Source organism: Miscanthus floridulus, chromosome 8 (genome assembly GCF_019320115.1).
Source record: "Miscanthus floridulus cultivar M001 chromosome 8, ASM1932011v1, whole genome shotgun sequence".
Taxonomy (NCBI): domain Eukaryota; kingdom Viridiplantae; phylum Streptophyta; class Magnoliopsida; order Poales; family Poaceae; genus Miscanthus; species Miscanthus floridulus.
Genome location: NC_089587.1, coordinates 148,820,216 through 148,836,395, shown reverse-complemented (window position 1 = coordinate 148,836,395; position 16,180 = coordinate 148,820,216). Strand labels below are relative to the sequence as shown.

Here is a 16,180-nt window from a genome sequence, read left to right as displayed (position 1 = left end):
AAGACCCGAAGGTGTTGGACGAAGATGCTACTCAGGTTTGGACGAAGGGTGCTCTAGGCCAAAGGTGCATGTCCCAGGCCAAAAGGTTGGTCCTAGATACTACAAAAAGGCACTAGTACCGAAGGTTGGTGGTTGATCTCAAGGGTTGTGGACTCAAAGGTTCACCCGAAGGTCATAGCATTCAAAGGTGGTGGTTACATTCTTCTCATTTCTTTCATGTCATATATTACCACACTTGTTGAGTATGACATGTGCTCACCCTTGCTATTTCCACACCTTTAGTCTTTAGTAAAAGCTGCTCAAAAGATTGAAAAACATGCTTGTCGGAGGTATCAGCTCTGGCAAATAGATCAGCAGATCATGCACTAGGAATTAGGTGGGTAGCACATGGGACACAAATATATACTGGTTTAGGTACATGGTACCCTACGTCCAGTGGAGAGTAGATCTCTTATCTTGTATGATCGGTGTTTACATGAGGCGTTGATGTCTAGTTGCCTGGGATTGCTATGATTAATGGTCATGTGTCGAATGGTGGCTCCATACCTCGCCTTACATAGTACGAGAGGTAGGGTTACAAATGAGATTCGGTTACAAGGAAATCTATTGTATAAGATATGTTATCTAGTATATCTTGGTCCTCAAGCTCCATTCGAATGGTTCCTTGCCCACCAAGTTCGATGATGCACCCTGTCTTGGTTGGGCCTCATATCTGACATCTTCGTCCCACCCTATCCGCAGTGGGCTCTTCTATGGGCAGTGAGGTACCCTGGGTCCATATCACTGACAATGCTGAGAAGTTTCTAGAAGACTACCAGAAGTGCTTGGCATATGGTGCTCCAATCAATCTTCATATGGAGTGGAGCTCAACCGTGAGATTGGAGTTTCTGCTTTTGTGTTTTGTTAAACCTTTGTGTCTCTTTTGTAAGAATAATATACACTTGTTTAAGGAACATGATTATTGATTATTCACTCATGATTCACTGTATGTATGAAAATTGATCCCAACATACATATAGTTAGCATTCGGTTTTGTTCTTAAAACCGGGCGTGGCAGAACATGGAATGGGAACGAGAACGTGGAGCTATACTTTATAATATACTTGTACTATGAGAATGTAAATATTCCTAGAATAGGAACATGATTGTTCCCGTAACGACGTTCTCGGAACAAGAACGTGACCATGTTCCACATTTTCGGCTACTAAGTTCAAACCAATCATTTTGATTACTACTCCCTCGATTCAAGATTGTAAGTGGTCCTGGTTCAATACATATCTTTTACTATGTATTTGTATATCTTGGTACATAAAACTACACAGCTAAAAAGACAGAATGACTTACAATGTAGAATGAAGGTAGTATTACTGGTATTCAAAAGTTTAAAAGTTGGGCCAAATTTCGATTTAAATCATCAAATAGAGTACTATGTTTTACTTGATTATCTCGCCTAGACTAAATCCTGCAGTTTCCTTTCACAGCTCCTTGAGCTTGTGTGTCTACGAGACCTGCAGTGCGATTCTCTTCTCTTAAAAGGGATTCCTCTGTAATTTCGAGTGAAGGAAAATACGCTAAAATAAATTTAATAATAGGATGAGTCTAACCACGCTATTTACACAATCCACCTTACTAGTTGTATATTTATTCAATGCTAGCAAGATAGGTAACATATCTGCTGTTTAATAATTTAGAAAAAGAAAGAAAGAAAGAAAGCATTCTCAAGCCTTAAAGCCCTGTTTGGAATAGCTTTTATGAGAATCGATCTAATCGAATCATGATTTTTTTAAGCTGTGGTTAAAAAAATACAGCTTCAAAAAACATAGTGTTTGACAATCTCGAATGTTATCCCAATACTAAGAGTAAAATAACTTATATGCCCTTAAAACGTATTTTTCAGACTACGCCTCGCCCTTCACGCCCCATCATCTCCACTGTCGGCTTGTTTACTGCCTCTGGTGCCTCCCCGCCACCACCACTAGAGGCCCCTCCACGCCCGCCTGCCCTTCCTACGTCACCGGCGCCTCCCTCGCAGGCTCGCTACACCACTGCCTACCACCATCACCGGAGATGAGAGGTGTGCAGCTCCTTCCTATTCCTCGCGGGCCCTTCCTTCATTGTACGAGCGGGGAGTTCCTTCTCTGCGCAAGGGAGATCACGACGTGCAGACTGCCAGTTCATTGCTCGCTTGCTTCTACCGTATGCGGCCAACACAATCAGATTCTAGTCAGCGCATGTACCACGTTTGGGTAGGATTTTGGATTGGTTTCGTCTAGAATCTGATTCTAATCAGCGCATATATATAAAATACATGGTACATGCGTGCATTTCACTCGCCATGCCGTGTCATCTGCTCTGACGGTGTATAACAGTTTAAGCACATGGTTTGCCGGGCAGGTCGGCCACAGTTTGGTCACGATTAATAATTAATAAAAGGGAAATAATAAAATTAAAAAGAAGGTCGGTCACAACTCACAATGTGCCGCGGACGACACTGCGAATACTATCACACAAGTCACAACCTGTCGCAAGGAGCGAAAAAAATTCGACACGGCAACAACGGCGAGCAGAGGCGGTCCACCACGCTGCGCACCCATCAGTCCACCGCGGCTCCGGTGAAAGCGAGAGCTTTCGCTTTGCTCGGGCCGTTGGGCCCCTCCAATCTCCATGATTGACTTGCTAATCGCGGGCTAATCCAACGACAACAAGCAAGCGCATTAACAATGGGATTAGATTCCCCGCCCCCGGATATGAATATTGCCGCCCTGCGGTCGACAAGTGAGCATAGATTATTTATCGCGATTAGGAGGAGCTAAAAAATTAAACAACTTCCCATAGGCGCGGCAGGCGCAGGGCACACTGGCCATCGCCATCGCCATCGCCATGCCTGCCTCTATCCGCGGTTATTCCTCCTCCTCCTCCTCCTCGTCCTCCTCCTCCTCCTCGTCCCCGTGCTCTTTAATTACCCTGCAACGACGGGGCGGGATGCAGAGTGGATAGCGCGTCGTCCTTGCAGTTGCAGGCCAGGCCGAGCAATTCGACCGTCCAGGTACGTTCGTACTTCGTAGCAGTGGAGAGAAGCAGGTTAATCTCTCAGAGACTTCAATAGGCGGCAAAGAGCATGAATGAGCCGCTTTGATTGTTGTTGCGCAGACGGCCGCGCCGGTTCTGAGATGCTGGAGCAATGTCAGATTCGAAGGGCGGCGCCGGCGGGATGGGCATGAACATGGTGACCACGGTGATGGCCTTCTCGGTCAGCGCCTTCTTCGTGCTCTTCGTCTTCACCAGGCTGCTCTGCGCGCGCCTCCACCTATCCAGAGCCAGAGCGGCCGCGGCCGCGGCCGGCGACGCCGTCGTCGTCCAGGGCTACAACGTGAGGCGTTCTCCCGACCCGCCCTGCTATCTATCCATCCTTCCGTGCTCTTTGATAGCGCAGGGGTTTTGGATGAAGGCGAATGGGAATCAGAATCGTTTCTGTGTGGCCGTGCAGGTGGAGCGCGGCATCCACGCCCTGGAGCCGTCCGTCGTGACGACCTTCCCCACCGTCAAGCTCGGCGACGGCGGTGGCCAGCAACCGCCGCCGGTGCAGGAGGAGTCGCAGTTAAGATATCCAAGCCTTTTTCTCTTTCTCTTCCTTGATGCTCGTCTTGGTACCTGAGATGACCAATAGGAGATGGATTATAGAGTAAAGTTGCATTTTGCCACGATTAAAGTAGCATCCTCCTCGGTTTGCTAACCTTAATTTGCTACCATTTGTAGACCATGGCATGACAGTAGACAATAGGGACAATTCATAAACCCTTTTGCAGCCCATAGAGAGAACCAATATGGCAACGTACAAGAATAAATTTTTTTATTGCTGAAACTGACTTATCACACCATGTGAAAGCCCATATTAAGGTGGTGTTTAAATCCAGGGGTAAAATTTAGGGGTGTCACATCTTGTGTCATATGGGAGTGTTCGGATAGTATTAATAAATCAAATTAGATAAGTCCTCAGTAATTCACGAGACAAATTTATTAAGCCTAATTAATCCATCATTAGCATATGTTTACTGTAGCACCACATTATTAAATCATGGACTAATTAGGCTTAAAAATTCGTCTAGTAAAATAGTCGTAATCTGTGCAATCAGTTATTTTTTTTAGTCTATATTTAATACTCCATGCATGTGTCAAACATCCGACGTGACAAGGACTCAACTTTAGGGGAGGAACTAAGCGTCATTGCCAATTTGGGACTCTGTCAGACTGAGGTTGACATTGGCACACAGTCAAAGTGAAAGCAACATTGGCCGTTGGGCCCATTTCTGTTCAATGTCTTAACAATTAACATCCGTGCTGAATATGACGATCACCAATCACGTAGTAACCCTGACGCCAACACAACAGTAGTGCCCAGATATGAACTGCAGAGATTTTTTTTCCCCCATGTCAACTAACAAGAACGCGCGTGCTCTCTGTGGCGGTGCAGGTGCACGGTGTGCCTGGAGGGGTACGAGGCGAAGGACGTGGTGCGCGTGCTGCCCGCCTGCGGCCACGCCTTCCACGCGGCCTGCATCGACGCCTGGCTGAGGCAGCACCCCACCTGCCCCGTCTGCCGCGCCTCCCTGCGCGCCAAGAATGGCACCCGCGCCACGCCGCTCGACTACAGCCTCCTCGTCGCCGGCGCCGCAGCGAGGGGCCCCGTGGCCGCGGCCGCGGCCGCCGCCCAGCAGGTCCCCGCGTCCTCGTCCGACCTCGGCACGTCACCGCAGGCAGTCGGACACCAGCACCACACGGACGACATGGGCGCCGATGGCCTGCTGGAGATCATCTCCGAAGAGCCCGCCACCTCGGGAGACCCGAGCCCTGCTGCTGCTGACCATTCTCACTGCGCCGACGCGGCGAGGCAGAGCGAAGGCAGCGCCGGCGCGTCCGAACATTGCTAGCTAGGCTAGTGCATGCTCGCTGACACATGCCTGGGAACTGAGATTGGAACGGAATTCTGTGAATTGAGATTGTGTTTAGGGAGGGGCTAGTCTGGGGAATTCGCTCTGGTTTAATTTTAACAGGATTCATTCTTATCATAAAGCTCATTGCACTTGCTTCTACAGTCTTAGTTGAATTAATGGATGCACATGTCTGTGATCCAATAGCCTGAATCGAATGTTTTTTTTTCATTCACTCCGCACTCCGCAGTGTCCAGTCAGTGTATACAATCTGAATGACATGGAATGGAACGGACCAGAATGGAAGGCACGAAATTCGGCCCGGACATGCAGGCCCACCAACAAGTAGGCCCACGGAAGAACGCACAGTTCAGACTCGGAGCGCAGATGCAGAAGACAAAAGAGGGGCACCACCACACCAGGCTAGGTGCGCTCCTTTAGTACCACCTCGCCTGCCTGAGGACAACCAGACGGGAAGGCTCGCTATAAAAGAAAGGCCAGGGGCTACTTTGCCAATTACTTACCTGGACGGGGTCAATAGCCGATCATGAAGGGCCATGGCCTGGGTCTGTGGCCCACATTGCATTTGGTGGATGTGCAGTCCTACCATCTCCCCAGGTGGGAGAGTGGTCGTCATTATTTGTGGTAGAGGGGGTACGCGTTCGCGCGGCCCCTGCCATTTCATAGAACATAAACTTTGGTCCTTCATGTCTTAAAATTGGGTCCTTGGTTTGGTTTGGTCTGAAGTTTTGTTGAAGCTTGTTTTTTATAATCTGGTCCTTGAGCACTGTAGATTTAGTTGTAAGCTGAAATTTTGTTACAGCGTGACTCTTCATAATCTCGCACTATCCATATATTTAATTAAAAATATAAAAACTGTATTGTATTCTATATCTAATATAAACTAGGTGAATTCCTCGTGTTGCTGCGGGATTTAAAAAAAAATTGTTATTGAAAGAAGCAAAAGATTTTAGATAGTGAATTATGGAGAGCATCCAGAGCATTTGGAATTTGCCAAGAGCATGATATGGTGCATTGTATTCCAAATAAAGGAAGCCTAACATGGGGTTAATGACTAACTTGAAGAAAACTACACAATAGAAGTAATTTTCACATAAAGGAAATGGACAAATGTTTCTTAAACAGGAATTCGTAAATGATATTATCACTGACTTGAACAATAGACTTACATGAAGTATATTCCATAAAAAAAAAACATGATATTTTAATTCCTAAACGATATTTTAGAGAAAGGACAATAATATAGATAGAACCCACTAAAGAAAAGATATTTCTATTCTCTGTAGAAAACACAAACAATTTGTAAATCTCAGAAACCATGAGGGGCATAAGCTACATCATCCTGAAGACAGACAATTATAATGATTAAGGAAATATATATTGTTTGTTGAAAAAAGAAGAGATATATTCAAATTTAGCACATTAGTAATTTAAAGTGATAACCTCCAGAAATGGTTCCTGAAGACTGCATGATAATTCAAAAATATAAAAACATAAGTTAGGAAAATGACAAAAAAGTTAAATACCTTGTGGCTTCTGCCATGCGAAGTGATGATGGCAGCTAATTCATGTTTAGTGTTCCGGTTCTTGCTGTAAAAGTCATTAAGAACAACTAATTGAAAATAAATACCATATTAATCTGGAGGTGTATTCTAAATTACGTCGTAGTATGCATCAAATGAAATCTGAATAATTAATAATCTATCACAGCCAAACAGAAGCATCCAACTCAATCATGATTAACAAAAATTAAATAGCCAACAGCGTACGATATCATCGATTGACTTTATTGAAGAGAGAAGCAGAAAAATTCTCATGTGTACTGGCAGCAAATGGTTTATGCATAAAAAAAAATCAGCAATATAGAATCGTTGATGAAGATTGATCTGGAGACTTTGCCATAGGTAGCTGGCTTGTGCAATCGATTTGTCGCTGAAGATCGATCACCGAGCTGAGAGCGAAGACGATCCTTGGCTCCTTGCTGCTGTAGTGCTGCATAAATAACAGGGTGCATAAATGACCGGGAGAGGTGAAAGGTCGTGGCTGCTGAATAAAATTATTTATATAAAGGGATCAACAATTATAAGTTAATGTGTTAGTGGATGACGTGGCACATTGCTGTGGACAACTAATTACATGTTAGTAGATAATGTGTCCTGCTGACATGTAGATCATAATTGTAAATGCTAGTAAGTTATAAATGCATCTGACAGTGGATTGATTAGGTGGACATAATGTTTAAAGAAATAGTTAGTTGGGTTTAGTTTTTTAAGAGTATATAGATAGGATAAGAGTATATGATAGGATGTATTTATTTTTTTTAGCAAAATATAAATGTATTTGTTGTGCTCAGCCACAAAGCTGAATAGCACAAACACACTTGGGCCTTACATGGAATTGGGCTCAATTCTAGACAATAAGCTCTTGGCCTGGCCTTATTGCTTAACTAAAAAGCTAAACTAATTTGTTAGGAGAGAAAAAAAAATTTTACTTAAAAAGCACGGCCTTGTCCTTGTCCCATTCACGGCTGAGATATCCATGCGATCGGACAGCTCCACATCTCAGTCGCCTTCGCCTCAGGCCTGGTTACCTCCGGAAGGAGTTGGTGAGCTCGACGGAGCTGAAGGACCCCAGGTTCTTGTACGGCCCCGGCGAGAGCCCATCATCGGCGGCGCCCATCTGCCGCCTCGCGTCCGCGGCGGTCCGCCGCCTCCTGTCCCACACCCTGTACGCCCCGAACGCAGCGGCAGGGACCACCGCCCCGATGCCGACAACAAGCAGCGCCGCCTTGACCCCGCTCGCGCGCCCACCGCCGTGCCGGCGCGTCCCTTCCTCCTCCAGGCTCCTGACCTTAAAGTAGCCCATCTTCCTGTCGTCGCCCACCACCAGAAGCTGCGCCGGGTAGTCCATGATGTAGCAGAATCCGGTCCCATTGCTGTACACCGCGCCCCAGCAGCTGCAGTTGCGCTCGCACCGCGCCTCGCAGTCCGTCGCGGACGTCGCCTGCTCGGACCACAGCAGCTCCTTGTTCACCGGCTCCACGCCCTGCCGCCGCACCGCCCAGTACAGCCCACCGACTTCCCCGCCCGTGGTGCCGCAAAGGCTGCTCCCGATGGAGGCGGCGGGCACGACCGCGGCGCAGCCCGAGCCATCGGTCGCGTTGGCCAGGCACTCGCAGCGGCCGCTGGGCTCCGCGCAGATGCTGTAGGCGCCGCAGGTGGTGGGCAGCTGGCATGGGTCGTTGATGGCAGTGTAGTCGAGGGCCCACCGGGCGCCGTCCCAGTAGTAGGCGCGGAGGTTGCCGTTGGGCTCCAGAGTCATGCGGCGGAGGGCGCGGACGCCGCGGTTGAAGGTGTCGAAGGAGAGCACGTCGGCGGGTGGGCCCTCCCTCTGGTACATGGCGAGGAAGCCGTCGGGCTCCACGCGCGCATAGGTCGGGCCGCCGCCGGCCACGATCTGGGCCTTGGCCTCCATCGCCGTGTGCCTGAAGTACATGGCGGCAGCGACGCCGCCGCCCGAAGACGGCGGCGGCGGCTCGATGTAGAGGCCGAAGTAGTTGCTCCCCATCCGCATGGCGAAGCGCCGGTCGATGGTGTAAAGCGTCGCCGCGGAGGTGAAGTTCTGGCCCTGGACGATAGTCTCCGACGGGTAGTCGAAGCTTTGCCACAAGACATCGGGCGAACTGCCACCGGTGCTCTGGATTTGGAGGTTGGACGTGTCGAGGAGGACGGCGCGGTCGCCGGCCGAGGCAGAGGTGGCAGCGGTGGACCAGAGCACCTTGTTGGCCGCGCGGTCGGTGAGGACGAGGCCGCCGTCGAAGGAGAGGGAGGCGGCTGTAGACCATGGCGCGGGGCGGTCGGGGATTGCGCGCCAGAGCGGGAAGGCAGACGGGAGGTGGAGGACGGCGAGGTCCAGCATGGTGGCGTTGACCCGGAGGAAGCCGAGCGCGAAGACGCCGGTGGGGTCGGCGAGCACTGGCTGGAACTGCGAGTAGGACTGGTCGTGGGCGACGGAGAAGCCTTGCCGCAGCTCCTGCGCCGCGGCCGCCGCTGCCTCGCCGGCGGCGCCGCCGGTCAATGAAGATATCAGCGCCGCCGCAGCCACGCACTGCACCAGTACAAGATGAATCCTTCCCATCACTGCTTCCATGTTAGCAATCGATGGTCTGTAGTTTCGAGATCGGATTCTTGCATGGATTCTTGAAAGCCGATGAGTTTAAGAGATCGAGTCAGTAGTGACGGACGAGCAGGAGCCGACAAGAGCCGGCAATATCTTTTTGTCCACTGACCATTGGAATGGTGGGGTGGCCGCTGGCCCTGTGAGCTACCAGCCTACTTCCGTACCAGCGACTCAGCGGAGAGTGATGCACAGGCACAGCACAGCATGAGCATAGTCGTGTGCCATGCCACTCGTGGCTCAGCAAGAGAAGATAAAGCTTAAGCAGGGAAGGCGACATGGGGCGGATGGGGAGTTTGGTCAATGAGCATTAAGCACCGAGGACACTGAACTGATTAGTGTTGGCTTCTTCCTGTCCATGAGATTACGATCGGCAGCAGGCATTTATATACTCCTTCAGATTGCCTACTTGCCGGTGGGCGTGTTTGGTTGCTGGCCACCACTCGCCACGCCTAAGTTGAGGCTCGCCATGGATGCTTCGGTAGGTGTTTGGTTCGTGATCAAACTGAGGCTCGCCACACTTCACCGAAGAGCTCGCCACAGTTCTTCTACGCCAAAGTGTGGCGAGCTTTTCCTCCGCCTCCGCCACAAACCTCCTGCCGCTCCTCCTGCTATGTGGCCGCCTGCCTCTTTCCCATGAGCTCGTCCGCGGCGGCCACCGGATGCACGGGCCCAACTCACCATGTCACCGCGCCCAACCGCGCTCGGCGGAGTCAAAGAGGGAGACGACGACGATCGACGAGGCGCGCTCGGCGGAGTCGAAGACGCGGCAATAGCAACCGCGCGTGCCGGAGTCCCGCCGAGAGGTGGATGGGACGGGCCGCAAGGGCACGAGGCTGCCCCGGGGCGCCGGGCCGCGAGGATGCGCGAGCGCGCGGCTGTCAGGCCCCTGGGCACATCGCGTGCGATGGGAAGAAAGATAAGACATCGCGTGTGGTGGGAAGAACCGAAGAAGATAAGGTTGCGTCCGTGGGAGTGGGGCGGTGGACGGGGTATTGGGGTAGAGAGAGAATAGGAGGAAAAATAAAAATAAGTGAAAAAAATAAGAAAAGAAAGGGTATTCCAGACCACTAATTACCTATATTATTCTAAATTTTCTTGTTTATTCTCACTTCATAAGAAACATCATACAAATTGGTGATTTGATTTTAACATAATGTGATCTAAATCATATGTGGCAATTTTGTCAAATTCTTGTGGCAACCATCCAAACAATAGCCACACAATTTTTGCCACAGTTTAGTAAGGAACCAAACAGTTCGATTTTATCCTAGAGTGTGGCAAACCATAATGTGACAAATACTTAACCTTAGGCGTGGCAACTCGTGGCCGGCAACAAAACATGCTCGAAAGCCAGACTTTCTACCGATCAGAAGATAAACAACAGAGGCGCTCGAGGAGTATATAAATCATGACGCACTTGGTAAGTTGGCAGTGCCTCCTACTGTATTTGGTATATAGTATCCACTAGTCCATCACGCGCACCCTCGCGCGCGCCGGCAAGGGAGGAAAGGAGATAAATGGGATTTTTTTCACCCGATTCACTACATAGATTGAATGGGGAGCGAAGAAATCCAACCATTTGGTGGAGCACACGCGGAGCGGCTGGAAGGGGCAACGCGGGGGAAGCAGCGGTGGCGGCTACCGGCATGGGCCTGTCATGCCGCTCTGTGGCCGAGGACATCCACCGCCGTCGGGCCGCCCATCGTGGGGGCCCACATGCGGCGCTGCGCAGCAGGCCGGGGGCGCCATCGCCCTGCCAGCGCGACGGGGTGGCAGGCACGGCGGGGGCTAGCTCGCGGGGTGGCAGGCGCAGCAGGCCGGGGGCGCCATCGCCCTGCCAGCGCGACGGTGGAGCCCATGCAGCCGGATCCAGTGGAGACGGGGAGGCCTCGCGCTGGATCTGCCTGCTCGGCGCAGATCGACCGCCTCCGTTGCGGGCGCGAGGTCCACGCCGCGCTCCAGCTTCAGATCCGTCGCCGGGAGGGGCCCCGCGAGCGGCCGCTTCAGATCCACCGCCGAGGTTTTGACGTGACCTTCCCGTCGTCATCCACGCCCACCACGGAGGTCCCTCCGCCGCTAGAGCCGTCCGGCGCGTCAGGGCCTCAGCTGGCTGCCCGCGTGGCCGTGGGGACGACCGGCGACGGTGGGGCCAAACCCTAGGCCGCGCAACCCGCTGGCTTGCGTCGCGAGGAGGAAGTGGTGTGGTGGTGGAGGAGGAGGAGTGTGGCCGTCGCCGCGCGGAGGGCCGGCCACCTCTGAGGTCGGCCTACGCCGTCGCCTCAGTCGCGTGGCGACTCAGGAGCGAGAGAGGGAGCGTACAGGCGAGAGGATGAGGACGGGCACAGTAACGAGGCGGAGAGTAAACGAATGAACGAAGGCTCCAGAACACGCAGACCAGAACAGTAGATGAAACGAAATCTGGACGTTGAAGCGAAGATCCTACGGCTGTAAACGAGGGGGGCGACGTGGCCACCCTGAGCGGCGGCCAAACTCTCCTGCTCTGATATATAGAAATTTATCCTCTTGCAGAAGGAAGTTGACTACTGGAATTAGGGATATCAGGATATGTCTACATAAGGCCATCAACACCTGATTCTTCATAGCCACTCGATCGAGATGGGACGACCACCGCGCGTCTTTAGCTTCATGAGCTCGATGAATCAGGCTGCCAACCGGATGATGGGTTGACGACACCTTGAAGCTTGCACGAACTGGAAGCATAAAATACGGTATTCGTAGCACACTTGGTTGATTCTTAGCTTTCCGCATATTTAATGGCATAAGCCACTGGTTAATTAGCAGTTTATATATCAAACCAAATCTGCACAGCGATATAATCTGGTTGCTCAACCATATGCAAAATGGTGTGGTACTCTCTCATTTTATTTGGGTCCAAGAAGTTTCAACTCAAAGCCTGTCCACCTGCCGTCTTCTTCAGTACAGTATTATTGTAAACTTGTGATCATGTTGGCCACAACGGACAATTATACTCGACACCATGTTCATACCAACCGTGCGGAATACATTGTTTTTGTTGACTGACGGGCATGTTGCACGTAGCAAACTTGAACAAGGCTCCTTGATTTGACTAGGGATGCCTTTTCTACCCGATTTTCAGTGTCATCATGAACAAGATGCATGCTAGTTCACTACACAGGTCAAAATCCTTCTGGCGATCAGAGATTTGGTTTGCATGGGTTTTCGTTTTGTTTGTTGATGCTTTCCATCGTATGTTTACAGTGCTTCTTCCATTTCTTTTTATTTTCTATAGCTCACTAGGTGTATATATGTATATTTCCTCATGCAGATGTTCAGACTCTTGATGCCTTTTTTTTAAAATGTTGTTTGCACAATGCAGACACTTCTCGCAGTGTTCAGAATTATAGCGCACGTGTTTCGATCAGTTCTTCCTTAAGTTCCTTCGGCTCAGGGACAATAAGAAGTCAAAGCAAGCGTGCCTACTGGTAAAAGAAAATTATCTTGACTGGATAGTGGCATTAACTATCATAAAAATGGTGTTTGGCTCTGAATGTGCACTGCTGCGTTGCAAAGGTATTATTGGTCCATTTCATGATCTGCAAAGATAATGGTTAGTCCACCGATATGGAAACATGCTAGCCGACTTTCTTTTTGCTAGCCGACGCATTTTGGTTGGACTTTTCAACTATGCACTGTGTACTCTGCCAGACCGCCATTTCATTTCCCTTCTGGCAAGTCTGAGCAACTTAACCGCAGATGCATTAGTACAATACTACTATATTATTAGTTTAGTTTGCTGTCCTTCAGATAAGTTAACTTCTGGAAGCCTGTCACTGACCATCAGCAACCACATGCAGAGAGAGCCCCATCATGCCCACGATATCTGCTGCAGATCCACACATTATTTGGTCAAAACTGAGAAGCCGTGCAGCTGAGCTGGCGTTTGTCAAGTCCATTTTTCTAGACCTGGTTTGCATCACCGTACCCGCTATGCAACCTCTGTTGACTAGTATGGCTCAGTGGCTGCACACGTTGCATCATAAAAGGGCAGCTCACCCTCACCCGCGGTCATGTTTGGACGCTGCCTCCCAGCCAGGTCAGACGAGGGCGGCATCAAACACGTCCTGCTGCTGCCTGCTGGTTGAGCTGCCAACCGCCCCGCCGGACTGTTGATTCAGCCTCGATCGACAGGTGAGGCAGGCATGCCTATTCTTTACCCCGCGTCAGCAGTTGTAGGCCGTTGGCTCTTGGCTGTGATCTCCAGTATCCATATGACGTGATTGGTTCCTGGTCCAGGATCGTCTGATGCAAAAATGCTTGATTGGTTATCCGTTCGCATGCAGCCAGACCAAGAACAGAAATTGATTGGTTGACATCTGCGTGTTGGTTTTGCATAGCTGCTCTCTAGTTCCGTCCTAAGCCATGTGCTCGTCCTGCACGGGCTAAGCTGCGAGGGAATCTCGCACCAGCCACCAGGTTTATCAGGCATGTTATATTATTTTTTTCTCACAATAAAACATAAAAATCATCACTTGAGCAGCTTGTTTCATCCATGCAACTAAACACCTTAAACCAGATTGGCCAAATCAGACCATATGCATGGTACAGCAGTGTAGCTTTTGCAATGACTTGGCGATCGATATCATTTTGACGAGGTTAAGCTGTCGAATACTCGAATGTCTCTTGTGGCCTGTTCGCTTGTTTCAAACTTAGCTGAAACTGGCTGAAAAATACTGTTCCAGCTGAATTATTGTGAGAGAAAACACTGTTTCAGCTAAAAAAAAAAAACCGAACAAGCCGGATATGGGATAAACCGAACAGATAGGATCCGTTTCGATATGGACCGATTTAAGTAACTGGATTCTCAGAATTCAATGTTTTTAATATAATCATATTCGAACTAGTTAGTATACGGATTTTTTTTTTAATCTTTTTTATTTAATATTTTAATTATAATTGCCCCTAAATAATTTTTATGGATTTGACCCTTTTGGTCGTGCCAGCGTCGCTGACGCGATCAAATAACGTTGTCGCGCCACATGCATTAGCGTGGCAACATCTGTCACGTTAGACGATGTTTTCGGCGTGAAAAACGCGGTCACGCCACTCCCGCTGACGTGACAGTACTGTTCTATCGCACCACCGGGAGTGGCGTGACAAAATCAAACTTTTAAAAAATCACAACTCTTTCATATGACATCGGATGAAGATGAAATTTATATAAAAATTGTAGCTCTAGATGAGATCTACAACTTTGTAGTTTTGAGTTTTTTCATTTAAGAATGTTAAGATACTCAAAAAATAATATAAAATTATAGAAGCATAATAACCGCGTACCGGTGCTTGTCGCATTAGATAAATAATATCTTTTCTGTATGATGTCAAATGAAAATACTTTTTCATCAAAGTCGTAGCTCTCAATGAGATCTACAACTTTCTAGTTTTGAGTTTTCAAATTTAAAGTCGTTAAGTTGCTAAAAAAGATAATATAAAATTTTAGTAGCATAATAATCGCGTACTCATGCTTATTGTATTAGAAAAATAATATAGTTTTGGTATCATGATAAATGAATGTACTTTTTGTATCAAAGTTGGAGCTCTCAATAAAATCTACAATTTTTATTTAAAAAGTATTTTTGTGTGACATCAAATAAGAAATATACGATTTTTCTAAAAAGATAAGCTTTGATACATGATTAATATACTGCTAAAATCTTATATTAGTTTTTAGTATATGTTAACGACCTCAAATATGAAAACTCAAAACTATAAACCTGTAGATCTCACTAAGGGCTACAACTTTGATATAAAATATATTTTTATTTGAAATCATACAAAAACGATATTATTTTTCAAATGCGACAAACACTAGTACCCAAATATTATGCGGCTGAATTTTTATATGTTTTTTCGTGCATCCAAACGATCTCAAATTTAAAAGTTCAAAACTACAAAGTTGTAGATATTATTGAGAGCTACAATTTTTATGTAAAATGTATCTTCGTTTGACCACATACAAAAAAAAAATATTATTTTTCTAATGTGACAAGCACTTGCACACGGTTATTATGCTCCTAAAATATTATATTATTTTTTTAGCATCTTAACATTCTCAAATAAAAAAACTCAAAACTACAAAGTTGTAAATCTCATCGAGAGCTACAATTTTCATCTAAATTTTATCATCATCTGATGTCGTATCAAAGAGTTATAATTTTTCAAAGTTTTATCTTATCGGGAGTGGCGCGACAAAACATTACTGTCACGCCAGCGGAAGTGGCGTGACAGCGTTTTCCACGTCAGAAATACCGTCTAACGTCGCATATGTTGCTGCGCCAATGCATGTGACGTGACCAAAACGATCAAATCCATAAAAAAATTAGGAGCGATTATTATTAAAATATTGAATAAAAAAGGATTAAAAAATAAAAAATTTCCCTAGTATACATAGCAAAAAAAACTCTGTATCTAAAGAATCAAAATAGTTTTGCGGTGTTTCGGATCACTGGATAGTAAATTTCTAGTTTGCGCGTCTTGTCCGGATGGTGTGCTCAGATGACACAAGGATTATACTGATTTGGGCAGAATGTCCCTACGTCCAGTCTGCTGCTGCTCGTGTTATCGGCACTGTCTGTAGTAGGGGTTACAGATAGGCAAGAGAGGGAGCGGATCCCAGATCTCTAGCGGAAGGATTGAAAAGTGCTTAGAGTTTATTCAGCTGCTTAGCCGTGTGCTCGTACCTCCCTCCTTCGTTGTGTTGCGTTTCCCCTTTTATAGAAGGAGACGATGCAGGTTACGTCAGAAAAAGAGAAGAGAGAGAGAGAAAAGAGGGAAAAAATCGAGGAGAAGTCCTCTGGGACCGCCGCGTCCTTCTTCTCCTTTATGCGGGTCCCGCCGACGCTGTAGATGGTGATAGGGGCAGCTCCACGTCGAGCTCTTGTTCACCACTGGTGATATGCCTCGACGTCATCAACTGGTCGTGGCGTCCCATCCCGTCCCGACGGACGACGTGATAAACTGGCGTGCCTATCAGCGACTGTATGGGGATTAGACAGCACAGCGCCCATGCACCC

The 16,180-nt window shown here is 48.2% G+C and overlaps 2 protein-coding genes and 1 non-coding gene across 5 annotated transcripts; 2 read left to right on the top strand and 1 right to left on the bottom strand.

The window, feature by feature from the left end:
* The first annotated feature begins 2,604 nt into the window (after positions 1-2,604).
* Positions 2,605-5,088, top strand: LOC136477354 (putative RING-H2 finger protein ATL69). Of its 3 annotated transcripts, XM_066475480.1 has the most exons (4): positions 2,605-3,046; positions 3,151-3,370; positions 3,488-3,597; positions 4,472-5,088. In XM_066475480.1, exons 2-4 carry the CDS (start codon positions 3,182-3,184, stop codon positions 4,926-4,928), a joined length of 756 nt encoding a protein of 251 aa, XP_066331577.1. In that variant the 5' UTR covers positions 2,605-3,046; positions 3,151-3,181; the 3' UTR covers positions 4,929-5,088. The 3 variants fall into 3 exon arrangements, with proteins under 3 accessions (XP_066331577.1, XP_066331575.1, XP_066331576.1); XM_066475478.1 differs by having other exon boundaries at positions 3,151-3,597; XM_066475479.1 differs by having other exon boundaries at positions 2,605-3,597.
* Positions 5,089-5,444: 356 nt separating this feature from the next.
* Positions 5,445-5,604, top strand: LOC136478937 (U1 spliceosomal RNA). Its single transcript, XR_010764583.1, has one exon. It is a non-coding gene; the product is annotated as a U1 spliceosomal RNA (small nuclear RNA).
* A 338-nt stretch (positions 5,605-5,942) lies between these two features.
* On the bottom strand, positions 5,943-10,111 carry LOC136477353 (PAN domain-containing protein At5g03700-like). Its single transcript, XM_066475477.1, has 2 exons — positions 7,441-10,111; positions 5,943-6,941 (listed from the first exon to the last, which is right to left on the bottom strand). Exon 1 carries the CDS (start codon positions 9,096-9,098, stop codon positions 7,536-7,538), a length of 1,563 nt encoding a protein of 520 aa, XP_066331574.1. The 5' UTR covers positions 9,099-10,111; the 3' UTR covers positions 5,943-6,941; positions 7,441-7,535.
* Between the last annotated feature and the right edge of the window lie 6,069 nt (positions 10,112-16,180).